The sequence below is a fragment of the Tiliqua scincoides genome, chromosome 9, assembly GCF_035046505.1.
Source record: "Tiliqua scincoides isolate rTilSci1 chromosome 9, rTilSci1.hap2, whole genome shotgun sequence".
Classification (NCBI taxonomy): domain Eukaryota; kingdom Metazoa; phylum Chordata; class Lepidosauria; order Squamata; family Scincidae; genus Tiliqua; species Tiliqua scincoides.
In genome coordinates this window covers 299,620-325,634 of record NC_089829.1, presented here as the reverse complement: position 1 = coordinate 325,634, position 26,015 = coordinate 299,620, and the positions used below count along the sequence as shown (strand labels likewise).

Genomic DNA, 26,015 nt, shown 5'->3' with positions numbered 1-26,015 from the left:
AGGGAGACTGCACTTGCTCCCGGTGTGGAAGGGATTGTCACTCCCGGATTGGCCTTTTCAGCCACACTAGACGCTGTTCCAGAACCACCTTTCAGAGTGTGTTTATGAGTGGTCAGAAATACCAGAGTCTTTCGAGACAAGGTTGCCAACTACTAGAGTGTGCCTGAGACGTGTTGAAGGAGGCTCTACATACAGGATTAGAGACTATCACTTGAAGCTGGGCGTTTATATAAGAGCTCCAGCCAAAGAGGTTTTTGAAAAGGGTGGTGAGGAGGAACAGGAATTTACTTCTTTCTCAATTCATGACAGCCCGATGCACATTCTAGGGAGCAGCCCCTTTGAAGACAGTGGGACTTTTGTCTGAGTAACCATGCACAAGAGCATGCTATAAGTAAAATAGATATGGCAGAGACACCTGCTTCTAGATGTCAAAGGAAAGTTGCCAACTGACCAGAAAAAGGATGGAGTGGCCTGCTCTTGTGCTTTTAACAGCTGCGTAAGCTGTAGAGTTTCACACATGGAGATAAGTGTGGCCATGGCTAACATCTGTCGGTGACCCTGTGGTTAAAGGCATAGAATAAAAGAGTTGGCAATTGCACCTCAAGTAACACAGGCCAACACACATTTTGCTTCCTTAAACGTTACACCAATTCCTGGGTATATTTGGGGTGCCAATTCCAAAAATGGCATCTGTTTTGCCCTATCATGTCTAGTTTTGGAGATATAGTATAGCCTCTTTAGTGAATGGTTCACGCAGCTTTGTCATGAGGAAGCCTGCACCATGGCTTCCTCATGAGGAAGCTACTTGAACCATTTACTAATGAGGTTATACTATATCTTCAAAACTAGACATGATAGGGCAAAACAGATGCCATTTTTGGAATCGGCATCCCAAATTCATATCAAACCACCATAAAGTTTGGGGAAAACTTTTCTGACCCTCAATTTTGTAGGCCTGTGTAATTTGTATCCTAGTAGCATGATAGCTCTTGTGCACTCTGTTTCCATACCATTGTCATATATAGCTGCGTGACAGGCTGAAATCAACAGGTGAAGCTTCTCCATCATCTTGACATGGAGAGCATTACCTGTTTGATTTCCATGGCTTTCTGGCAACAAATCCCATTATGACATCAACTAGTTAGCAGGTTGAACTGGGTGCAGCAGGGACGAAGAAATAATCAGAGGACATAAGCCAGAATCTCAAGAAGAAATCTTTATACAAGGCTTCCCACATCAAAACTTATCACATGTACATATCCCTCTCTTGAATAATACCATTTTAGTGCTGTGTGTTGCAGTCATCCTGATTCCAGGTAGTATACCCCTGAACTGTGTTTCTTGTGACTTTATGGCTGCGAACCTTCGTTCCACAAAACAGCAACCAGAACAGAGGCACAAGACAAACTCTTTGCATTACATTGTTTTGCAGAAACTACCGCTGGCTGGGCTTTTTGGTCCCCAAAGGCAGATTACAGTCCCCCTTCATCTATGAATTGTGCGTTGCAAAAGAACTTCTGTCACCCTGAGTGTGGGTGCAATGGGAAGGAGCCAATCCGCATGCAGCGTACCCAATTCTGTGACCTGGAGACTCAGGGCCCAATCCTACCCAATTTTCCAGTGCTAGTGCAGTTGTGCCAATGGGGCATGCACTGCATCTGTGGTGGGGAGGCATTCGCAGAGGCCTCCTCAAGGTATGGGAACATTTGTTCCCTTATCTCGGAGCTGCATTGCAGTCGCACTGGTGCTGGAAAGTTGGATTGGATTGGGCCCTCAGTCACTGGCCTCCAGGACTTCAAAAAGAAGATGACAAAAGCCCTCAACCCAAAACGTCCATTCAATCCGACCTCCTGTTTCCCAGTTGCCCCCCAGCGCTACTGGAAAGCCCACAAACAGGATGTGAAAGCTAAAGCCGCCTCCTGCTCTTTGTCTCCAGAACCTGACACTGAGAGGTAGACTGTTTCTGAACATGGAGGTTCCATAAGACCCTGCAAAGACCCCCTCTGGATCAGACCAAAGAAGGCAGTCCAGCATCCTGCTTCCCCCAGTGGTCTGCCAGTTGCTCCAATGGGCAGGGCATGAAGGCCAATGAACAGCTCTCCTGCTTGGCAACTGGTTATTCAGACATTTGTTGCCTCTGGACATGGAGGCTTCATTTAGTGCCACTGGCATAACAAGCTCCATCCTCCTCTGGGAATTTGTTGGAGAACAAGTGGCAGCACACAGCTTAGATCGAGGGCCTTCAACAGAAGTGGGGCACAGCCTCAGGTGGGTCATGGCTGTGTAGCAGCCACTAATTTGCTCTGAGATTCCAGGGCTGGGGGTCCTAGAAGTGGCAAGTCCCACCTGAGGCCTTGGCCAAGAACCCCCCTTGACTCCATTTGCCTGCTGCCCCTTGTGACAGCAACCCTCTGCTCTCCACCCCCATCTTCTATCCTCCTCTCCTGCCAGTTGGCTTGGAAGAAAAGAGAGAGCTGTAGCTGTGGGTGCATCACCCACTGCATCACTGGGTGGAACCAGCAGCCAAGTGCTACTGGCCTCGAGTCAAGTCCCCTCTTGCAGGCTGCAGTTTGAGGTGGAAGGCACTGAAAGGGGACCGAGAGATGCCAGAGCAGAGGTCCTGTCCATCCATCACTCGATCGGACTGGTCTCACCCCCTCTGAAGGCACGTCAGCCAACAGTCCCGATGGCCACATTGCTTCCTGAAAAGAGACGTCCTGTGTCATGTGAACTTCAGTCCGCACTGGGAGGGAGCAGCAGGCAAGGATGGAAGCTGCCCTCCTTGGCACAGAACCTCAGTGGAGTGTCCTCCTCACCCCCTGCCTCTTGCATTGAATGAGGCCCATGTGATTGAGCTGGCAGACCAGTCCAGGATGTGGCCGTCCAGTAGCCGCTGCCTTTGGAGCTCCTGTTTGGAGCCTCCCTCTTTGACTGGGAGAGGGCCCCACCACCAGTGCCTTGGCCACCCTGGCAGTTGGCGATGCACATGGAATGCACGATGCAGGCTTCCAACAAAAGCAGACACCAAGGTCCTGTCAGGCCACCGACTCTACTTGGGTCTCCTTTCGCCTCCAGGGAGGCAGCCGGAGGTTGGAGCAGTTCCAGCTGGGGTTGCAACAAAGCACTCCTGACACGAGGAGCCCCAGAGCAACGACAAAGCAGAGAGCCCACTTGAGCAGGCCGGTGTACATGAACGGGAGCACCAGGGCAATCAGCATGGCGACCAGCAGCAGCAGCAAGACCAGTCTCTTGGTGGTCACTCGGTTGGTCTCATCACTGGTGTGTTCTTGGCCTCGGGGGTCCGCCTGGTGGTCAGCTTGGCTCTGGCCAGGAGCTTCGGAAGGACGGGGCACCTCGGCATCTGGGTTGGGGTCCTCCAGCCGGCCCAAGATGTCCTCCTTGACACGGAGGCTGCAGATGAGGCCACCAAAGACCAGCGTGACCTTGCGGCACAGTGGGCAGGTGATGACCCAGTTCTGCTCCTCATTCCGCAGGATGAGCTTAAGGCAGACTGCGCAGAAAGCATGCTGGCAGGCCAGGAGCTTGGGCAGCCTGCAGGGACTGTACCGGTTGAAGCAGATGAGGCAGTCCATTTCTGCAATGGAGACTTTGGACAGACGCACTGGGGGGCCTGCAGAAGGATCTGAGAAGCCCACCATTCTTGAGACGGCTGGTTCCAGGGGGGCTGGGTGCCCCATTTCTGCATCTCCTGGTTGAGGAATATCTGCAGAGGGGGAACAACAGCCGCTGCCTTCCTCAGCAGAAGAATCTTCGTATTCTGCACTGCTGTCCGGTTTTGGAGGGGCCTCTTCTGGCCACTGGTCCACTGGCACGGCTTTCCCTTTTGCAGTTCCCAGCTGGCCCGTCCCCCCGGCAGCAGATACGGCCTCGTTCTCAAGGTGCAAAGTGTCCACAGAGCCTTCCACAGAGGAGGCCATTGCTTCAATCAGCACTCTGCAAATTGCCTCTGTGCTTTGGTCGGCTCTCCTTATAAAGGCTCTTTGTCAGAAGACAGAGTGATCGCTTTGTTTGCGCTCGAGCATCCCAGCCCACTGGGGAGAGAAATGACGTTTGCATTTATTTTTCTTTTTTTACAAGATGGGGATCAGCATTAATCAGTAACTCCAACGGCCTCAGCTTTTTATGACACCATCAGGCTGCTCTGGTCAACACAACAAACCTTTCTTTATAGTTTGCAAACAAAACTTAAGAAGGCAGCTTTAGCTTGTCATACAAGGAGAAGTCAGTGTCCAAGAAACTCAGTGCCCTCTGGAGATTATTGCAAAGGCTCCCAGATGTGGGGTGGATCCCCCCCCCATAATAACAATTTTGTACAAATTCAAGATTTCCATTTTGAATTCCTTCTTTTCAGATTGAGATTTTATTGTTGAAATCCAGCAGTCAGAGATAGTTTCAAAGTCAGTGAATTCTACAGTGAAAATGTGGAATCCACAGTAACCCTGTGGAATTCAAAGAAATACTGGGGCAGGATCTCTCTTACCGAAAAGCCTTGGGTCTCGCAGCTTTGTAAACTGGCAGTGCCGTGGGGAAAATTCAAATCTGTCGTATTTAAATATGAAAATATAGTCTGACATAACTAGGAAAATAGACACTTGAACTTTCGCAAGCAAATTCTCTGAGTTGAGAGGAACAACATGGTCATCTTCTCCCCACCCAAACTATTTCCTGTTTTGTTTCTGGGCGAAAACGAAGTTTGTCATTTCCAACCAAACTGCAAAGAAACTACCGAATGCATCTTTTTGTAAAGGACTAAAAATATATATATGAAGTTGGTTCGATCATCTCCTGCTTTTATATCTGGAGCAAAATATTTCCTCTCCTGTGATACTCATCTCCTAGCGCCAATATGAGGGCAAAACTCAACTCTGTGCGTGCAGCATTTTGCACAATTAAAAGTGTGGCATAGATGGGTAGATAGCAGAGGAGCAGGTACTGCTGTCATTTTCCTGCTAGACCGCCAATGCCTTCTCGCTGGAAGGGGGGAATTCCCACTCCTCCTCCACGGGAGTCGTGACGCTGCTGGTTGGACAGAATTCTGTTTCCTGTTCCGGGTAGTGCGCCACCAGTTCCCCTTCCTTGACTTCCTCCTGGGCACCAGAGCTTCCATCCTCATCTCGAGTAGAGCAGATCTTTCCAGCAGGCACTTCCGAAACGGACCCCACAATTACTGTGTCGGCTCTCATGATATATATTTTTTCTAGGGGAGGAAGCAGCGAACTCTTAGGAATTTTTTTTGTCGTCCTAGCCTGACATAAAGTGAAACTTCAGAAAATGAGTTCCTAGCTCAAGTTTTCCCCTCCCTGGACATTTTTAGCAAAAGTCAGGTTTCATGCGGTCTGATCAGAATGCAGAGTGTGGGACAGCGTTGTGTCCATGGCCAAGGATTCTGCACAGATGCAGGATTATTTTGCACACGTGGAATCTGGTATCTGCCAAACCATTTTGCAATTTGAATCTCTGAATGCCTGGGGACACCAGGCAGCGACCCTGAGATGCAAAGCAGCTGCTGAACTCTTGAGCCACAGCTCTGGGATTACAGCAGCACCAGGGCCTGGCCTTTGTTCTTTGCTTAGTCAAGAGGGCTGTGTACTCTGCAGATGTTGTCTGCACCCCACCTGCGCCTGGTGCTTTGTGAAGCGTCCAGCGAGCCTCCTCAGTGGCCCCTTCTGTGTTATTCCCTCCCCCAGCCCAGGTTTCTCTCCACCCCAGACTGAGCACTCAGCTTTGATTCTTGAATTCACGCTAGCTGATGGCCAAGCCAGACTGAACGACTCTGAGTGTGTGCAGAGTTCATTTCCTCCCAGCTGTGGATGTGCAACAAGCCCTGCCCTCTTGTGACAAACCCCACACTCACCAATACAATTGCTGGTGTGGCTCAGATGCTGAGGCTCCACAAGGACTCCACTGCCTGCCTGGCTCAGCAAAGCCCCCCCAGGATCCAGGAAAGGAGCTGCGTCTGTTTCTAAAAGGGAGCTTTCATCAGGGGATCCCACAAGAGACTCCAGGTGCTTCAGATCTCCCTCTCCTTCCCCTTTCTCTTCAAGGCTCAGCTTCCTGATCCTCTTCTTGCAAAGAGAGAAAACCAGCACAGCTGTTATGTTGTCATCAAGCATTCAATTTGCAAACCTGGCTTTTCCGCAAAGGTATTCTACTCAGAACTCTTCAAGCAAACAAAAACCGAATAAAAGCAAAATAGAAAACAATAATCCTTTGCAAGAGTTAATACACACCCAGAAATACAAATCCGCAAAACCAACAGCTAGAACCACAAAATGACAGTGCCAGAGTAATACAACCTTAATGATGTGAAATGTTCAATATTTAAAAGCATGATTGCTGATCAATTCTTCCCTATGTGGGGGTAGGGCAGGAAGAAGCCTGTCACAGGGCCCTGTACCTTTTCACCATATTCACAGCTAGACTGTCCTTGAACAAGGAGGTTCCATTCAGCCATCATGACTTACAGCGATGGATAGAACTCTCCTCCATGGCTCAATGAATGAATTCTGCAGATCTGTCTGCATAAACAAACACACATCCTTCATCTTGGCTTTCAGTCTCTGTGGATGCCCACATCTCTCTAGCCTCTCCAGTACCCGTAGACTACGATGTGAGTTTTTCTCTCTGTAGCAAAGGCACACATGCTTCCCTACAAATAGCAGCCATGGACAGCTTGATTCAGAATGGAACTGTAACAGGAGCAAAAGCAGAAGCCTTCCCCCTCCACCAGTCCTGATCTTCATCTCCACGCCCCCACCACAACTGCTTTCTCAAAACCAAATATTCTGTCTGCCAAGGCCGATGACGCACTTAACTCTACATCATGTGAAGTCCTGCCTTCAGTTTGGCCATTGGGGCCATTATAATGGCCATTGGGCCATTATAATAATGCATAAGAGAAAATCCAAGAATTCATTGAACTTTGTGGCGATGATGAGAGGGATTTTACAAGGCAGGGGTCATACTTACCACACAAAACTTTGCTTGATTAGAGACTGCAACAAATGAAGAGAGAGAGATTAAAAAACATATTACTCAACTTCTGCAACAATATCTAAGGCTAATACTGAATTCCAAAGGAGTGTCTTGACATTATGTGTTGTCTTCTTTTCGGGACCACTGAGCTGCCCCTAGTCGCAGGAATGGCCCCTGGCTCTAAGATAGCCTCAGATGCTGGGGGTTCTGTTCAACAAGTACAGCTAACAGCCATTTGGCAGGCCTCTCCTCTCTGTGAATCTGCCTAATCCCCTTTAAAATCTGAGGTGGTCTACCTCAGAACACCTGTCGCTGGGTGGCCAAAGAGCACAGAAGGGTTACTGCCTTCATGTCTTACTCATGGGTTTTGTGGCAGCATCTAACTGATCATGTTGAACCCAGAATGTGGAGCTTGAAGGGCCTACAGCGATCCTGCAAAGCTCTTAAATGTACGGTGCCAATTCTGACTCTCAGCTATTCTTTCTGACCCCTGATCAACAGATGGACACTAAGCTTTAAGTGTTGAGATAGAACCCTTTTGCCTATAAACCACATCCAGGCTTCCAATATTAAAGGGGAGAGTGCCATCTGCTGGCTTCCTGAGGCCACCAAAGATGAGGGAGTCTGGTGACTGAAATGCTTTGCGTGCAGAAGGTCTTGGGTTCAATCCTTTGTGCATTTCCAGATATTTCTGAGAAATGCAGTTAAGCTCGAAACTCCAGAGGACTGCTACCAGTCAGAGCAGGAGCAGCAGAGTCTTCTGTAACACCGTAAAAGTTAGCAAATTCATTCCACAAGTAGGCAAGCAAGAAAGCAAGCAAGCAATCAGCCTTTGTGGTGCTACAAGAGGACCAGTTTAACTCTCTCTCTGTCAGTTCCTCCATTTAACTCCCCCTGAAGCTGCTATTAGCTGCTGAGGGGGAAATTGACAGGCAAACATTTCCCTCCCCCCCGCAGGTCATCTTTCCCTCTGCATTTTGAATCCGTTTTGGATTGGCACTGCAGGGCCAAGGGGGGAGGAAGGGGGACCCTCTCCCTCCTCCCTCTCAGCCATAACCCTGATCCAAATCTTGGCCCCCTTCCCATGGCTGCTTTTCAAGAAAGGAAATGAGCCCCAGGGGTTTTCAGTCCTGGAATCTCCTCCACATCATGTTTGTCCTGGGCCAAGGCCCGTAAAAAGCCACTAAGTTGTTGTGGCAGAAGTTTATGTAGACCAGAGTCTGGGGGGGGGATCCACAAGGCAGATGCACTCACGCTTTGCTTGGTGGGGGACGATCCACTTCTTGCACGCTTTCCTCTGCCACAAGATCAGCAAGGCTGCAAACAGGACGAAGAAGCAGAGAATGGAGGCTCCCACCAGGGTGAAATCGTGGCCATCTGAAACATGGAGAAGTCAAGCAGGGTCAGAGAAGAGGAGGAGGCGACAGCAAAAAGAGCATCACCACCAAACTAAATCGAATATTGTAATCGTTGAAAAAAATTCCTCCAGTTGGTCAGATGCAGATGCAAGAGGGACCTTTGGTAACTATGTAGATGAGGAGAAATTGGGAAGGGGCAACTTGTCATCATTCTGGGATTGCAGGAATGACAAAGCGCTGGTCTAAATTCTCCCTTCCGGCCCAAAGGCTACTCCAGATTGGAAAGACTGAACAGCTGAAACAATGTTGTCCTGGCCATTGGAGGAGGAAAAAACGTTTAGTTTGGCTAATGGGTTCCTCTCCAGTTCTCCAGGGTAACAAAGAAGTTGAACCCCTGGATGTTTCATGCCAGTTGGACGGGAAACACAAGAGTTTGGGAGGAGCATAAAAGCTGCTGAGTCACTTGATGACATCAATGGAAAACTTATACTTTTGTGCGCCTTTTGTCATGAATGGCCTGCAAAACAGGTCCCTTGTCTCCAATATCTCAGAAATTTGTCAGCTATGATGCCTTAAGGCAGTGGTTGTCAAACTGCGCATTGCATGTCCAACGGCACCACGGTGCACTCACAATGTGACGTGCTCTGCAGCCTCTTCCCGGCTTGCTGGGCTGTGATAATGTGAAATCACATGAGAATCATGCAAGCTCTCACAAGGTATTTGGAGCAATGGTGCTGCCATGACTGAGTACTGTGAACTAAGGGAATCGCAGTAGCAGTAAGTTTGGGAACTTCTACCTTAAGGGATGGCAGAATGCCTGAAAAATCTGTGCAGTTTGGTTGGAAAGCTTCAAAATTATAGGTCTCAGAAGAAAGGGCAGATCTCCACTGAAATAAAGGCAAAATGAATGGATTTTCCCTTTGCCAGCACACAAAAAGTGTGGGTTTGCTGCAAGCCTGTCATCCGTGTCCTATCACTCTGCAAACAGTTACAAGTAGGGTTATTTTTCACAGATCGCACTGTTTTGGGCACCAGGGACTGTGGGCAATTTTGTTTCAATTAAAATTTCCAGCAAATTTCAGAAGAACTGTGCCTTGGTAGTGCTCTGTCAGCTCTCGTGAGGAGGAAGCAGCCTTTGTCAGGAAATAGATATTTCACAAAGCCACAGAGAGTCTGCATTACTCTCCAGGAAAGTGACGTGGGCCCAGAAACGTCCTACTTCTGGGGGAAGTGGGGGAGTTGCAAATAACAGGAAAGAGTAAGGCAGGGCCCCTTCCTCCCCCCCCCCAATGGTACTGATGCAATTTGTTCACCTTCCTTTGAAGGTTTCTCAACAGGCAAAATACTAGCAAAGTGGCTGGTGCTGAACTCATCCAGGGGTTCTCTGGTGGTCACGCTCAGGCCACTGGCAGGTGTTGTGTCCAGGGGAACACTCGAAGCAGCCGTTGATCTTGTGGCGATGGATTGCAGGGAAGCCACACTCAAAAGGTGGTCGTCGCAACGCTCGTCATGTGTGGAGTTCCCTTTTCGTGCAGTGCGTCTGTTCATCTTGCTGCAACTGAAGAAACAGCAAGAAGACCGTGTAACAACAGGCTTGTAAGGTAGCCCACTGTAGACTCGACATCCCAATCTTCCTCCAAGGAGCTGAGTACAGTGTAGGCAAGGTGCACCTTCTGAGATAGTTCAGGCTAAGAGAGAGCAACTAGTCCAGGGGTGGCCAAACCGCGCTCACAACACAGAGTGACATATAATGTGCAGCTCACTGAGCTCCTTTTTGCATCACAATTAATATAAAAGGTAAATGTAATTTTTCCAAGCTTTATAATTATTTACCAGGTATAAACCGAAAGTCCATTGGATGAAAACACAAGTTTAATGTTCGTGGTGAGTTAATATATTTAAGAATTTAAATGGTTCTTAAGTATTGTGGCTTTCAAACATCTGAAATTTTTCATATGTGGCTCTCAAGCATGTTTGGCCACCCCTGGACTAACCCAGGATCATGTAGGGAGTTTTATGACTCTCTAGCTCGAATCCCTCCACATTTGGCTGTCGTGCCACTACTGGAGATGTGGGCAGGAATCAGGCTCTCAATGGCGTATGACAACCCTGCCCTGCAGTCCAGTGCTGTTCACCCCAGAATGCAGTATTTTCAAGTGTTCAGAGCACTTCATACAATCTGTATGTGTTCAGAGCACCTTCTTGCAATCTGTTTGGCAGCCCTGCATCATTGCCCCCATACTGTAGACGGGAAGAGGGCGGCTTCCCTAAGGCCACCTTGTCAGTTTCACAGGCCTCAGGGAGAGAAAGGAAGGTGGAAAATGGAGGTGGGTGGGGTAAATGACAAGGCATTCTTCTGACCTGTTCAGTTTCACTGGGAGCCAGGAAAGGGACAGCAAAAGTGTTCACACTGTATGTACCCCAGATCTGACCTGGAGGAGGGGGTGGAATCTAGGAAGGGAACTAGGCCCTGTCTGTCTGCCAGTGGTGACCAAAGAGATAGTTCTGTGCAAGGGAATGAAGATCAAATGGCAAAGAAATACCTATTCAAATGGGTAAAATTCCATTGGGGACTGGAAACTATGCTTCATCTAGACCAGGGGTGCTCAAACTTTCAACTTTAGGGATGCTGGACCTTTAACAAGTGTATAGAAGAGAGAATTTCAGCAGGTTTAACTTGTCATCCCACAGATGACAAGCTGCACCTGCTGAAATTATCGCTCCTACACAATTTTAAAGGTCCAGGATCCCTAAAGTTGAAAGTTTGAGCACCCCTGATCTAGACAACCAAGGCTACAGTCCTAGTCACACTTACCTGGGAGTTCATCCAAATGAATTCAGCAGGACTTGCTACCAAGAAGACATGCATAAGACTACGCTACATGAGTCCTGTAGCCTATTTACATCAGCACAGGTTTTGCAGACAGCACAGGGCATCTGATTAGGGTTACCAGATACAAATGGGGACAGAGTGCCTATACTTTTAACCATTGTATAGAAGAGGGAATTTTGGCAGGTGAGGCTTTTTAAACCTTTACATGTTGAGCTGCACTCTGTCCCCATTTGCATATGGTGACCCTATATCTGAAGAAAGGTTCATTCCCATCATTTGTTCTCTGAGCCATGTCTCTCGAGGTGGTAAGTAAAGACTGAACTGGTTACCTGCTGCAGGTAAAGCCAAGTCCTTCCCCAAGACTGATTCCAGTCTCACCTGTACCAGGAACCCAGCAAATGGCATTAGGTTAGTAAGTACCTAACAGGGCTGTTGTTACTGCAGTGAATGTGGACTAAGTGCTTTGAGCACTTAAGGAATGCTGCATCAATTCCATGGGGGCGCAGAATCTTTATTTGAAAAGTGCTTTTCTATTCAAAATCCAGTACACAAAATTAGAGGCATCACCAGGTGCGTCATTATGTCACCCCGTGACGGACCTCCTCTTGGACCAAACTATACAGAATAAATGACAATATCATATGCATACCCTGAATGCAGTAGCATCACTAGGACTGTGTCACCCCCATGCACCTTAGTTATTTTAAAATATAACAGTACACTTTACCCAACAAAAACAAAAAACAAAACAGTAGCCAACTTGAGGATCTTCACACAACTAAATAAGGGCCCAATCCTACCCAATTTTCCAGCACCGGTGCAGTCGCAATGCAGCCCCAAGGTAAAGAAACAAATGTTCCCATACCTTAAGGAGGCCTCTGTGACTGCTGCCCCACTGCAAGAGGCAGTGCATGCCCCATTGGCACAGCTGCACCGGCACTGGAAAATTGGATAAGACTGTTGGCCCTAAGACTTCTAGTATTAGCTCTGATACATGAAAATGAGAGCTGATTCATACTAACACCTTCTTGGTTCCCTGCTGTGTCATAGTAACACCTCATTGGCTCTCAGAACAATCAGTCTTATTGGTCAATTTTGAGTTAAGAAAATCCATTTTTGGTTACATGAGGCAGTTGTGTTTTCCTTTTTGGTTATTTGGCAATAACTTTTGATAGAATATAAATATTCCAGTGCACTTTGTTTCACTGCATTCTGCAGTATATTATGCACTGAATGATATGTAACATGATGGCATTGTTAAAAAATACCAAGATTGTCACAGTTTTGGTGGGTACGTCACCCAGTGCTGTCTGCAACCCCCACCCCACAGCCATGCTACTGCACAAAATGAAAAAGAAACCTACACTTGGAGTATCTACTCACACTTGGTTCTCCTCCACCCCTTGCTCAGCATCTGATTCCTTTGAGAACAGCAATCACTCCGTCCCTGTCCTAAGAAATCCCCACAGCTCACCCGACATCTGTGCAATGGTGTGGACTACAAGTAGGCCCTGAACAAACTGGCACAAAGGAAGGGGTGCTCACTTAGTGTGGGGCTTGCAGGCGCTGATGCTCGACTCCTGATCAGAGAAGGTCCCCGGAGGACATTCTTCACAGATAGTTTCTCCATTGGAGTTACCTGGTAGGAGAACAAAAGATGCAGTTTTTTTTAAAAAAAACTGAAATTGGAAGGGCAAAGCCCATAAAAGTGTGATTCTGTTTCCCACAATGACCCACCAGATGGCATGGAGAAGCCAGCCCTCCCTTGCTGTTTGCCCCCCAGTGATGGGGATTTCAAGGCAGGCTCCCTGTCTATAGGGAGTTTTTTATTTACTTCATTTCACTTCAGATCAAACTGATTTACAAAAATTGACCAGAATTTTATTTTATTTTTAAAAGGAAAAATAACATTAATGCAATATCTCTCTATCTGCAAACAACTTAAAAAAGTTAAGGGGCCAGAAAGGCCTTCTCAAATCAAAATGTTTTCAGCTTCTTCCAAGTGTGGGAGCTGGGCTGGCCTCTCCAGGAAGAGATTTTCATAGAAGTGGGGCCAGCACTGAAAAGGCCTTGTCTCTTGTGCCCACCAACCAAGCCTCTGTCAATGGTGGCCCATCAGGGATGCTGCAGCAGTTGTCTGCACAGAGCAGGGGATTGGACTAGATGACCCCCTAATGAATGTAGATTCCTTCTATGAGTTGCAGAATTGGGAGTCCCTTGGCATGCAGTTTTGATCAGCTGCTGAAGATCCACATCCAACACAGTGGAAGTTCTTTGCTCCTACCTCCAGTTTTGACACCAAAGCCCAGTTGACAGGGGGTCACAGGGACACACAAAGAACATGCATTGGGCGACTGGTACAGACATCGCATCCCAGGTCGGCACATGCACACCCGGTCAGAAAAGTTGGTGCAAGGAGCTTTCTCCACCAGATCCCGGACTGTAAAGGAGGAACAGAGGAAAGAGAGGAGCTGGAGAGGGTCCAAAGGGAGGAGAGAGGAACTTCTCTCTCAGTGGGCAGGTCTGGCTGCAGCAAAAGCAGCACCTGGCGACACAGAAACGTCAAAGGTGATGGTTCTGTGGTGAGTGGGAGGTGCCAGGGAGCAGAGAGGGGCACGGAGATAAGGACTTGTGTCGATACTGAAAACACAGTCATTCCTGCAAGCAAGTACCTGACGGGCAGGATGTGCAGGACTCACACCGTGGTGTCCAGATCTTCCGGTTCAGGAACTGGTCTGGAGGACAAGGCTTTCTGCAATCACTGTGGGGATCCGTGGGGCACTCTTTCTTTGCAACGGATCCTGCGGAGAAGGGGGGAACTGTCTTTACTGAGGCTGACACAGACACAGGACTGTCCGTCTGACACTTGAGGCAGCTGGTTCAGTCTGCCTCATGGATGGACAGGCCCTGGGTGCCTCTATAAGCAGGGGCGTGTGTGCAGACACCTTTTTATCACAGTGGGGAGCCTTGTTCTGTGTGAGCCTCCATCCACTGCCCAAAGTGGCACAGTCCAGGCACCGGCCAACTGCCTCTCTTGCCATTTGCGTGGAGAGCTTCAAGTGCTGGCAATAATGAACAGATCATATCACGCTTGCACCGTTTGTATGGACAAAAAGCCCCAGCATGTCACATCTATAACCTGTTCTTCAAATGTCAGAAATTTCCTCTCCAAAAGAAAACAAAAACAGCCCCACCCACAGAGTTCTTCTAAACCAAGGAGGGGGCTTTTGGGGCTTCGAGCTGAACCACCAGCCTGGTGAATCACCGGCCAACCTCAGATGGTATCCAAGGGCACTACTTTCAAAGGGGAAGCCCCCCTTTCCTGTGTTTCAGACCACATGCTAGTGAAATGCCTCTGCCTCTGGTTATTGTGAAGGAACCACAACAAAGGCCCCTGCAAAGCACAGGCTGGGTTTGGGCAGGTTCAAATAATCTTATGTTTAAGTGTAGCTCTGAAAACCAGCTACGCTCAACTTGCCCTCTTCTTGCTATGAGCTCTTTGCCTCCCCCGTCCCATTGAAATGGAATGTCTGGCGGTTTTCTCCCCATCCAAAAAGCCTGAGACGTCCTCTGTGACTGGGGCAATGAGTGCCACTTTATAGCACCAACCTGTGTGTGTTTGCTCAGAAGCTGCGTCCCACTAAGTCCAATGCAACTCGCTTCCAGGTAATTGCGTGTAGGACTGCAGCTGAAGTTCTTTGAACAGCTACCAGGGAGTAAGCTCCAGGGATCAGATTAATCTAGAAGGGCTGGCAGGAGATGGGCAAGTTATGGGACCACCCAAGACTCCTGAACCTCCAGGACTGGCTGCAGTCAGTAAGGGTGGAGTGGGAAGATCTCCTCCAAAATCGTCATTATTGACATACAGCCCAATCCTATCCACACTGGGACTAAGCCCCATTGACGCTAAAGGGACTTACTTCTGAGTAGACATACATAGGATTGGGCTGTAAGGATCCAATACTATCCAACTTTCCAGTGCTGATGCAGCTACAATGCCAATTGTTCCTTTACTTTAAGGAGGCCTCTGTGATCCCCCCCCCCAAGGGAGAAGCACACACCCTATTCGCATGGCTGCATCAACATTGTAAAGTTGGATAGAATTGGGCCCCGAGAGTCTGCCTGCCTCTTGCAGCTTTTGCAAGCACATAGTCATTGTAAATATATGCTGTATGATATATTAATGCATTGTACAGTTGGAACTCCTTATCCACCAGCTCAACCTGTGGATTTGAGCATCTGTGGATGCTGAACCTGTGTGGCAGGGGGCCACCTGGACGTGACCGGAAGCCACTTCTGTGCTTTTGTGCTGGCAGCTTCTGGTTATGCCAAGGAGGTGTTCTGAAGGTGGAGGTGGGGAGGTCCTCCTGGACACAACCAGAAGTTGCCAACACAAACTGGACGTGGCTTCTGAGGGTCTAGGAGGCCTTCTGAAGAGGTTAGGAGGCTAGCACGACTTCTGGAGTACTGGGCATGGACACCAGGTGAGTAATTGCAGTGCTGTGCCCCCAGGCAGTTTCCAATATCCACAGATTTTGTTATTTGTGGGGGGTCCTGGAACAGATCCCCTGCAGACACCAAGGACCCATTGTATGGTTCCAGTAACATGAAATGGTCCGGGCATGGTTTCTCCACCAAACGGACCTCATTGGATTGCTGTGAGGAGGGGTAGGAAGAGCCATGTACACCCCCAAGCTCTTTTGAGGAAGAGTGGGGTGTAAATGCAGAAAATAAATACATGCAATCAATAACCAAAATGCATGACTTGTAAAACTTCAGAAAGCTGCAGGCGCCTCTTTGCTCACAGAGAAGGCCTCCACAGTAAGTAGCCTGGGTGGACAAGCAGGTCAGTGTGTGTGTCGTCCCCCCCTGGAGACTTCCCAGGGCGGCTCTTCCACAACTGTATCTAGAGACTGACCTGGTTGGCATCGATAGCAGCATTTTTGGGATTTGGCATCGTAGTACTGGTTCTCGTGGGCCTTACAAGACTGGGGTGAGAGAGCCAATCCCTAGAAGAACAGAGAGGCCAAAGCCACCATTAAAAGAGAATACTCGACAGCAAGGCAGAATTCCTCTTCACAAACCCACACGTGGACAGAGGTTCCCAATGATTCTGACATCGATACCTGATTTTCAAGTTTGCGCACTGCAGTTGCACATCTCTGTCCGTGCACCAGACCCAGAGACACAAACACATGCATTTGCCGGAGGGGGGTCTGGGGACCGCAGCACATGACCGAAGCATGGCTAAGCATGTGGGGATTTAGAGACTAGAAAAATGCAACATAGAGGACCACAAATGAGAGAGATGCAACATGGAGCTTCTGCAGCGTACGAAATTGTATTTATTTTTTTTCCAAAGCAGCCACAGGAGCCCCAATTTGGGGCTCGAATCTCCCCTCCCCACTGCACACCATTTGTGACCGAAAGGCTTGCTTCCATAGTGAGCAGCAACTTGAGGAAGGAGCATTGCAGACAGGGCTGCTGCGCAGGGGACACTGTGCATGGTGGAGAGAAAGTGTCTGCAAAGGAAGCTGATTTGCACCAAGCCTGGCACTGGTCCATTGCCACTGCCTGGCAGAGCTTTAAGAGAGCGCCTTCTCTCTTTCTCTCACTGGAAACGCTTCTAGGAAAATACATCACTGAACTCTGGTGACTCGCTTTAACCCATTTTTGCCCAGCCCACAGGTATGGTCCCAGTTGCGTATATGCAACGTTGGGCAGAAATGGCTTAAGCACGCAGAGATTTTTTTTCTCCTTATTACGTCTCCCAGTTAAGCCAAGAGGCAATATCTCACAAAAACAGTTTGATTACAGGTAGAGACCCTCCCTTAGAGAGACAGTCCATAAGAACATAAGAACAGCCCCGCTGGATCAGGCCATAGGCCCATCTAGTCCAGCTTCCTGTATCTCACAGCGGCCCACCAAATGCCCCAGGGAGCACACCAGATAAACAAGAGACCTGCAAGGCCTCCTGGGAATTGTAGTTAAGAACATAAGAACAGCCCCGCTGGAGCAGGCCATAGGCCCATCTAGTCCAGTTTCCTGTATCTCACAGCAGCCCACCAAATGCCCCAGGGAGCACACCAGATAACAAGAGACCTGCAAGGCCTCCTGGGAATTGTAGTTAAGAACATAAGAACAGCCCCGCTGGAGCAGGCCATAGGCCCATCTAGTCCAGCTTCCTGTATCTCACAGTGGCCCACCAAATGCCCCAGGGAGCACACCAGATAACAAGAGACCTGCAAGGCTTCCTGGGAATTGTAGTTAAGAACATAAGGACAGCCCCACTGGATCAGGCCAGAGGCCCATCTAGTCCAGCTTCCTGTATCTCACAGCGGCCCACCAAATGCCCCAGGGAGCACACCAGACAACAAGAGACCTCATCCTGGTGCCCTCCCTTGCATCTGGCATTCTGACATAGCCCATTTCTAAAATCAGGAGGTTGCGCATACACATCATGGCTTGTACCCCATAATGGATTTTTCCTCCAGAAATGTCCAACAAGGTCAGAACAGATGCGACCCGACAAAACCAACCCAGTGTGCTTTTCTGCACTTAACACACATTTGATCGGCCTAAATTTGCAGGTGGAGATTTTCCTGGTTCATCACAACCCCCTACTGTTCGTCGCAGGTCAAACAGCCCCGACTGTGACGCAGTTACAGAGGCAGGTTTGGAAGCCGGCAATGCTTTTAGACCTGCTCACCTCACGATCCACCAAAACATATATCAGCCTTCCCAGTTTTTTTTGGGGGGAGGGGTTTGGGGGGGGTGTTCCTTGCAAGCAGGGAGAAGTTCCAGGCCACTGGCTGTTTTCCTTGCATGGGGAGTGCTGGAATAGGTCCCATCATGCAATGGGCTGATTGAACGAGGGCACAGGGGAAAGACGCCAAGAGTAGCGGGAAGCATTGAGAAACAGAGAACAAGTGGGTGACTTTCTTCAGTTCTGACAAGGGTTAACCGCCTACCCCAACATCAAGGTGACTATTAATAGCTCTAGTGGCCAGTTCTCATTTCGAATTGAGGTCACACTTGGTTAATAATAATCATATGCTTACTGGACGTGAGCGTGAGTTCAACAGTGGCCTGCAAGAGCATAATTTGTAGCTCTGAGAATGAGGCAAGAGGGCCGGAAAACCCCCTGCAGATCCCACAAAGGGGAGGCCCTCTTGTTCGTGGGAGACCATGCACTTTGCATGCAGGAAATGGGCACCTCCAGTTTTAAAGAAGGATACCAGACGGCCAGCCTGGGAAACACTTCCTCCCAAGACTTGCAGGAGCTGCATTCAGTCAGAGGAGTCCCAGCTGGGAAACACAGATTTTTATTTAGAAAGTTTCAGACTACAATAAATAATACAAAGGAAAGAAATCACATTTTACATTTTCAACTACAGTCACATTACATCAGCTGTTTAACTAGAACACAGAGACGTCATGTTACAGGTGGATTCACCCCATCTAACCACTCCCACCATTTTTCCACCTGTCTCTACCGGTTTTCACCCATTCGTAAGCCGCGACACCGAATACTCTGGAGCTCACAAAGTGGCCCCATAGCGTGTTGGTGGACTTTTTCTCCTTTATTCCTTTGCCCCTTTGGATGCCCAGAGCAAAAAGGACATACAGATTTATCAGTCTTACCATAGACCATGGCACCTCCCACCTATCGTCTCTTCCCCTCTGTTGTCCCGCATTACTTGTCCTCTTGGGTCCCCTCATACCTCCTGCCGGCTCCTTCCCAGAGACGATAGTCTCCCAGGCCTGTTGGGCCAGTTTGGGCCACTTAAAGGCACTCGCTACACCCCCCCACAACTCCTTCGCCGGCATACACTCTTGGACAAAATGGGCTACCGTTTCTATCAGCGGGGGGCACCTACCGATCTAGAGGGTCCCGACCCTGAACAGGTCAACCTCTTGCACCTCTTCTGATCTTCTTGCAACCATGGGTTTGCCGCTCCCACCCTGAGGACCTGATGGAAAGCCCTCCACCTTAATTCCCATAAACTAAAGCGAGATTCTCTTCTCGCTAAAGGCGCTGTGCGCCACCTTCTCCTGCAAGAGTTACACAGAAAGGTGCGTCTTACTTTGCTGTTTCTCTTGGCGAGGCCTCATGATAAACTCCTGTACTGTCGTTTCATACACGTAATGCTTGAGTTGTTTCCCTTCCAGCATGCTGGTTTTATACGGCTTGGCCGAGAGCCCCATTTCCTTCATCAGAGTCACGACCTCCCTCACGCCTGAGTGAGTACGCATCCCGTCTCTTCCTTCGCTCACCATTTCTGTCCCCAGGTCGTCTTTTCCCAAGTGTCTCCAAATTGGGCCCATACAGATGCAAAGACTCCCCCTTCCTGCGGCCTCTGCCTCCATTTTGCCCAGTTGCCAAAGTTATAGGAGACAAAGGTCACCAAGAACAAAGGTCCCAGGGCCCAAACCCCTAGTCCTCCTTCTTTCACTTTCTTATATGCCATCGCTCGGGCAAGAGGGAAGAAGGCAGTGCCCCACAAGAAAACAAAAACCTGATGGGTAACCTTGTCCACCACCTGTTTCGGCAAGGGATAGATCGCCACCAAATTGGACGCCATCGGAACACAATACACATTGACATTAACGCACCCTCTGGTACAGGTTCAAGTTCCATTTTTTCCACCTCTTCAGTTTTTCCTCCACCTTAGAGGCCCACAGTTTCCAGTTCTCTTCCCACCCTCTTTGTTCCAGTCCAAAAATTATACCTAAAATTTTTACAGATTCCACCTTTTGAACCTCGTTTCCTTTTATCCGTTTCAAAAACAGCCCCCATGGCCCTCACCTCTATGTTTTCCCCCCTCGACCCAAGAGAATAACATTTGGTTTTATCCTCGTTTATCACCGCTCCCAAGGCCCTGCTGTATTCATCTATTATTCCCTTCAATGTCTCCATCTCACCCACGTCTCTAACCATAACGTACACATCATCTGCGTGGGCTACCGTTTTTATGGCATTCCCAGTCTCTGTGCTATTCCCTTCCCCACCCATGGCCATTCCCTTTATTCTGGGCTCCGCCTGGAGTATGGCCAGCAATGGATCTAACGCCAAAACATAGAGGAGCGGGCTCAGTGGGCATCCTTGGCGTATCCCTGATTCTGTGGGTATGATTTTCCCCTTCCATCCGTTTACCTGCGGCATAACCGATGCCTGCTCATACAGAGTTTTTATATAGTTTATGAAGACCTCTGGGACACCCTTTGCCATCAGCGTTTGCCAGAGATACTTTCTGTTTATTCTATCAAAGGCCTTAGACTGGTCCATTTGTAGAAGTCTCCCTTTCCACTCACTCTCCCTTCTCCACCATCTGAAAGATCTCTCTAACCAGAACTAAGGAATCGGTCATCTTCCTCCCTGGGACAGCACTAGTCTGGGTCCTCCCAATCAACTTAGGGGCTATTTTGGAAAGTCTGTCATTCAAAATCTTTGCTAAAACCCTATAGTCGATGTTTGTCAGAGTCATGGGCCTCCAGTTTTTAGGCAGAGTAGGGCCCCCTCTTTAGAAATGAAGGTTAAGATTCCTCCATAAAAACTATCTGGAGCTCCAGCTGGGCTGTATGGACTGATGCTGGCTGACTCACTGCAGCGCAACTTCCAACGAGAAAGCGAAAGGGAAAAAAACTGCAGTATCTTCAAAACAGGCTGCAGTTTGGGGGTTGAAATGCCCACCAATATTCATTTTTAGTTGGAGCGAAATGCTCTAATAACCTATTTTGAATAAGACACAGGAAATGTTGCTTAAAACCTTTGAACATGTACAGAGTGTGCCAGTGGCATTGCTAGGGGGTTGTGGGGTTTGTGGACCACATCGGGTGTCGCACTTGGGGTGGTGGTGACACCACTACTGGCCAAAATTGTGAAAATCTTGGTATTTTCAAATAATACCATCAGCTATATATCATCCAATGCTTAATTTAATGCAGAATGCAATGAAACAAACTGTGTTGAACTATCTGTATTCTATCAAACATTATGGCCACATAACCAGAACAGGAAAATACAACTACCTTATGTAACAAAAAGTGGATTTTCTTAACTCAGAACTGACCAATGAGACTGATTGTTCCGGGAACCAGTGAAGTGTTATTATGACACAGCAGGGAACCAATAAGGTGTTAGTACAAGTAAGCTCTCATTTCCATGAATCAGGGCTAACACTAGAACACTAGCTGCGTGAGTGTCATCAAGTTGGCCACAGGTTTTTTTTGTCAGTTACTGATTTGTTGGGCCACTGCATTTAGGCTGTTCGTATGATATTGTAATTTGTTCTGTATAGTCCAGTACAGGAGAAAGTTCATCATGGGGGTGATGGAATGAGCTCTTGCACCAGGTGAGGCAAACCCTAGTGACTGCTCTGGAGCGTGCATATTTTGCACTGTTTAATGACTTCTCCCACTCCCCCACCTCATCTGAGCTGAGAGAGAAGGACTTCCAGGAATGTGATTTCTTACTTTTCAGCACTTCTGCAGTAGAAATTAAATCCTGACAATAATGGTGCACAGGTGATGTGGAGAATGAGCAGGTTCCAAATTAAGAGGCCCACACATTTTTAAAGTCTTGTGGCTTTTAAATGCCTTGACTGCAAATGCCAGCATATTTCAAGTTTTTATTCTTTGCCTCATTGGCAATGAAAACTGGTAACAGCGTTTGAATGAAACATATTTTTTTTAAAAGCAAGGTTCCAGGTTTCCTGACTGGAGGTAAAGTAAAAGCCAGCCCTGCCCCACACTTATCTGGCAGGGAACCATCCTGTGAACCTGCTTTGCTCATACAAAAATTAAAACCTGCGAGCCATGCTATTGGCTGAGCTGTGGTGACATCATGGAATGTCCATGAACATTCTAACAGCAGAAGGGAGACTGGTGTTGAGAAAGGCTGACAGACATACAGAGGGAAGCAAGAGAGCAACATGGGGAGAGGGTGTCTTTTGTTTTGCCTCAGAGAGCTTTGCTCTTGTATTGACACATGTTCCTGCTCCAGACTGAAAGTTTATTGTCGCCCTCCACTCTGCCTTTCCCTGCTGCCGCCTGAGGTCCTGTCTTTCCCTCAAGTGCCAATATGGTTATCCGATCAAAAGTTTAACTCTTTAGCATTTTAAACAGTCTGCAAACTGCTTTGAGAAGGGGGGCTGTCTTCATGGCACAAGCAATGGCCACACTGCTCACAACCCTGCTTTGAGAAGTGGGGAAGCAGCTTTGTGACTGACACAACAGCTGGCCAATCAACACTGTACAAACCCAGAGTTCTCTGAGGCTGAACTGCCGGTTCTCCTTGAACTTGATCCAGAGAAGGAGATGCGAATGGACAGAAGGGAGCGAAAGGTCACTAACTATGGAAAGTTGCCCAGAGGGACACAGAAAGCTCCCCTCCTGTGAAGGAGCCCCCAGGGTTTTCAAAAAACACTTGCGCTCAGAGAGACGGTATGCAAACCAGCACCGGGTCTGTGGCTTAACAGGTCTGAAGTCTTTTTTCTGAAATGTCAGTCTGTTTTTCCCCCCTTTCATCTCTTGACTGCAATTCTTGTTTCGATTCAGATCAAAACTTCTCTAGTCATCCAGAAAAATGCGACTCAGCTTCTTTGGTCAGATGAATCCAGGAGATACATCAAGTCCCTGCTGCCTGGTCTGTGAGGGATACATTTGGCCAAAGGTAACTGGGTGCCCCAAGGCACAGGAAAGGTCACCGGTGCCAATCAAAGGGGGTTAAATCAGTTTACAGAGGAGGAGAGCTCCAGTGAGCAGCTGTTAGCCATAACTGCTCTTGGCAAACTCCGGCTGGTTCCACCATTGTAGAGGCTTCGTCAATTAAGCAAGTTGTACTGGAGAACAGATTACTGGGAAAGAGCTGTGGGTCTGTGGGATGCAGTGGAGTAGCTAAGGGGGTCAGGAAGGTACAGTGCTCCAGGTACCATGTCTTCGGGGGTGTCCTAGTGGTCTCCACAAGGTACTTCCAGTTTTCATTTGGAGGCCTCTGAGACATCCCTGGAGGCTGTTTGAGGCCCAGGGAGGTCACCTGCAGCCACCCCAGCCTCAGAAGTCCTCTTAAAGGCCTTGGACTCCTGGTTTTTGCCAAAAACCGGGTGCTTTTTGGAGGCCTCTAAGAGGCAGCAGATTCCTTCATCTGGTTACCTACTGCGCATCTATGACCCAACTGGCCTTCATAGCTGTCCCCTCCCAGGCCATGGGCAGAAGGTCAGCAGTTTCTTTGCACTCAGAAGGCCTCTGGGGGCATCTTAGAAGCCTCCGAAAGACAACAGGAAGCACTTTTCGGAGCCCTCTAAAACAGTGGTTCTCAAACTTTTAGCCACCTGGACCCACATTTTAGAATGACAATCTGTCCAGGACTCACCGGAAGTGATGTCATGACTGGAAGCAACATCATCAAGCAAATTAAAATAAATAATTATAAATCGTTAAAGTCAAACCAATAAATAAGGGGAAGCCAGCCCTGTTCCACCAAGTGAATTTTCTCTGTAGCCTGGCTGCAAAAACACCCCCCCCCCACACACACACAAAAATCAGTAAGATTTGCAGCTCTACCCAGTGCCCAGTACAATTTAAGTCCTTACATTTAAACCATATCACTATCAGGACCCAACTACCTTTACAAGTCTAAAAGAGAAAAAAAAATCATCTTACCAGCTCAAGCCTCTGCTTTATTCTTTTTACTGGGAGGGGGCTGCCTTCTGGAGCATTGTTGAGCTCCACTTCCATCAGATCAGGACCATTCTGGTGGCCTCGCATTCCCCTTTGCCTGGCCTGACCGGGAGCCAAGGCATGCTTGTTTACTCATGAACAAACACAACTGTGTAGCTTTTTGCTTTTTGCTCAAGGTCAGCTTTTGGTCAGTTTTGTGCCCCTGGGTGAACATAAGAACAGAACAGCCCCACTGGATCAGGCCATAGGCCCATCTAGTCCAGCTTCCTGTATCTCACAGCGGCCCACCAAATGCCCCAGGGAGCACACCAGATAACAAGAGACCTGCATCCTGGTGCCCTCCCTTGCATCTGGCATTCTGACATAGCCCATTTCTACAATCAGGAGGTTGCACATACACATCATGGCTTGTACCCTGTAATGGATTTTTCCTCCAGAAACTTGTCCAATCCCCTTTTAAAGGCATCCAGGCCAGACGCCGTCTCCACATCCTGTGGCAAGGAGTTCCACAGACCGCCTGCCCCAGAAGGCCTTGCTGGCCTTTGAAGCTCTGAGCCACTGGTTGTGGGTCTTCTCCGCAGGGTGGCCACAGGGCGTCCTGGCAGTGGGCCGATCCGACTGCCCTCTCCAGCCACGGGCTGCCCTTCCAGGCATGCCGACCCCGCCGCTCCGGCTGCCTGGGAGGGTCGGGCGGCAGGACTGCCGGACATCAAGCTGAGGGCACCGCAGCTCTCGGGCAGGGCAGGGCAGGGCCCGCCCGATTGCCTCCACCTGCCTGCGCAGCACCAGCCGGAGCGGGAGGGCTGGTGGGAGGCCTGTGAGTGCCTGTCCTCTGCCAGCCCCCTCGGAAGCGCCCCCAGGCGGCAGGGCAGGCACTGCAGTCCTGGCCGGCAGGAGGGCGCAGGCGCGGCTGCGCCTCTGCTGCGGGAGCGCCAGGCTGTCTGGCGGGGCGGGGCTGGGAGCGCTCGGCGGCCCCGCCCCGCCGCCTTATGAGCGCGCCGCGCGCAGCCCTCCGCGAGCCGACCGGGTAGCGGAGCTGTCAAAGCGCCTGGGCCGGTACGCCGGAGGCGCGCGTTCGAGCCCGCGGTAGCCCCGTCCCGGGCGCTCGGGGGCGGGGCCCTGGGGTCCACGCATGGCCAAGCGCCCCCATCTCCGCCCTCAAGGGGCAGGGCGGAGCAAAAGGACGGGCCGTGGGCAGCCAGGAACCGGAGGCCTTGCAGAGGCTGCAACGGCCCCAGCCTCCCCTAGGGGCGGGGACGGCGAAGGCCGGGCCTCCGGGGACGCCCTTTTTGGAGCCTCCGGGGGCGGGCGCAGTCTACCCTCCAGGGCCTGCCCTGCCTCCCACCCGCCACTTCTCAAAGGACTCTGCACCCGCCGCACTTAGGCCCGCCTGGTCCAGCTTCCTGCATCTCACAGCGGCCCGCCAAATGCCCAGGGAGCAACCAGACCACGAGAGACCTCATCCTGGTGCCCTCCCTTGCATCTGACATGGCCCATTTCTCAAATCAGGAGGTGGCACATGCACACCATGGCTTGGGATCCGTGATGGATTTTCCTCCAGAAACGTCCCTCTTAAAGGCATCCAGGCCAGATGCCGTCACCACACCCCGTGGCAAGGAGTTCCACAGACCAACCACATGCTGAGAAAAGAAATATTTTCTTTTGTCTGTTCTAACTCTCCCAACACTCAATTTTAGTGGATGTCTCCTGGTTCTGGTGTTGTGAGAGTGTAAAGAGCATCTCTCTATCCACTTTATCCTTCCCACACATAATTTTGTATGTCTCAATCATGTCCCCCCTCAGGCGCCTCTTTTCTAGGGTGCTTTAGCTAAGCCACTTGTGTTCTGCTCTGCAGGCCAGGGGTCCCAGGTTCAATCTCTGGATACTGCAGTGAAATATTCCTGTCTTAATTTCCTGGAGCGATGCTGCCCATCTGTGCTGAAAATGCCAAGCTGGAGAAACCAAGAGCCTGACTCGGTTATGGCAGCCAATTCTATTCTTATCCTGCACATGTTCGGAGGCCTACATCACTGCTGAATCCTACCAAACCTCCTGGATTCTGGGAAGGCTGACTTAACACACCATGGAATGAACCTGCTCGCCTCCAACGTTGCAGCCTCCACTTCCCAGCAGGCCGGCCAGCTGCG

General features: G+C 49.4%; 2 protein-coding genes across 2 annotated transcripts; both read right to left on the bottom strand.

The window, feature by feature from the left end:
- Positions 1–2,720: 2,720 nt before the first annotated feature.
- RNF186 (ring finger protein 186) lies at positions 2,721–3,938 on the bottom strand. The gene has a single exon (XM_066637883.1). The coding sequence runs from the start codon at positions 3,936–3,938 to the stop codon at positions 3,036–3,038; it is 903 nt and encodes a 300-aa protein (XP_066493980.1). The 3' UTR covers positions 2,721–3,035.
- A 1,017-nt stretch (positions 3,939–4,955) lies between these two features.
- On the bottom strand, positions 4,956–24,157 carry LOC136660121 (tumor necrosis factor receptor superfamily member 1B-like). The gene is made up of 10 exons (XM_066637153.1): positions 23,851–24,157; positions 16,106–16,196; positions 13,860–13,988; positions 13,472–13,627; positions 12,733–12,826; positions 9,668–9,912; positions 8,251–8,373; positions 6,991–7,016; positions 5,876–6,086; positions 4,956–5,218 (listed from the first exon to the last, which is right to left on the bottom strand). The coding sequence occupies exons 1-10, from the start codon at positions 23,953–23,955 to the stop codon at positions 4,971–4,973; spliced, it is 1,428 nt and encodes a 475-aa protein (XP_066493250.1). The 5' UTR covers positions 23,956–24,157; the 3' UTR covers positions 4,956–4,970.
- Positions 24,158–26,015: the final 1,858 nt, after the last annotated feature.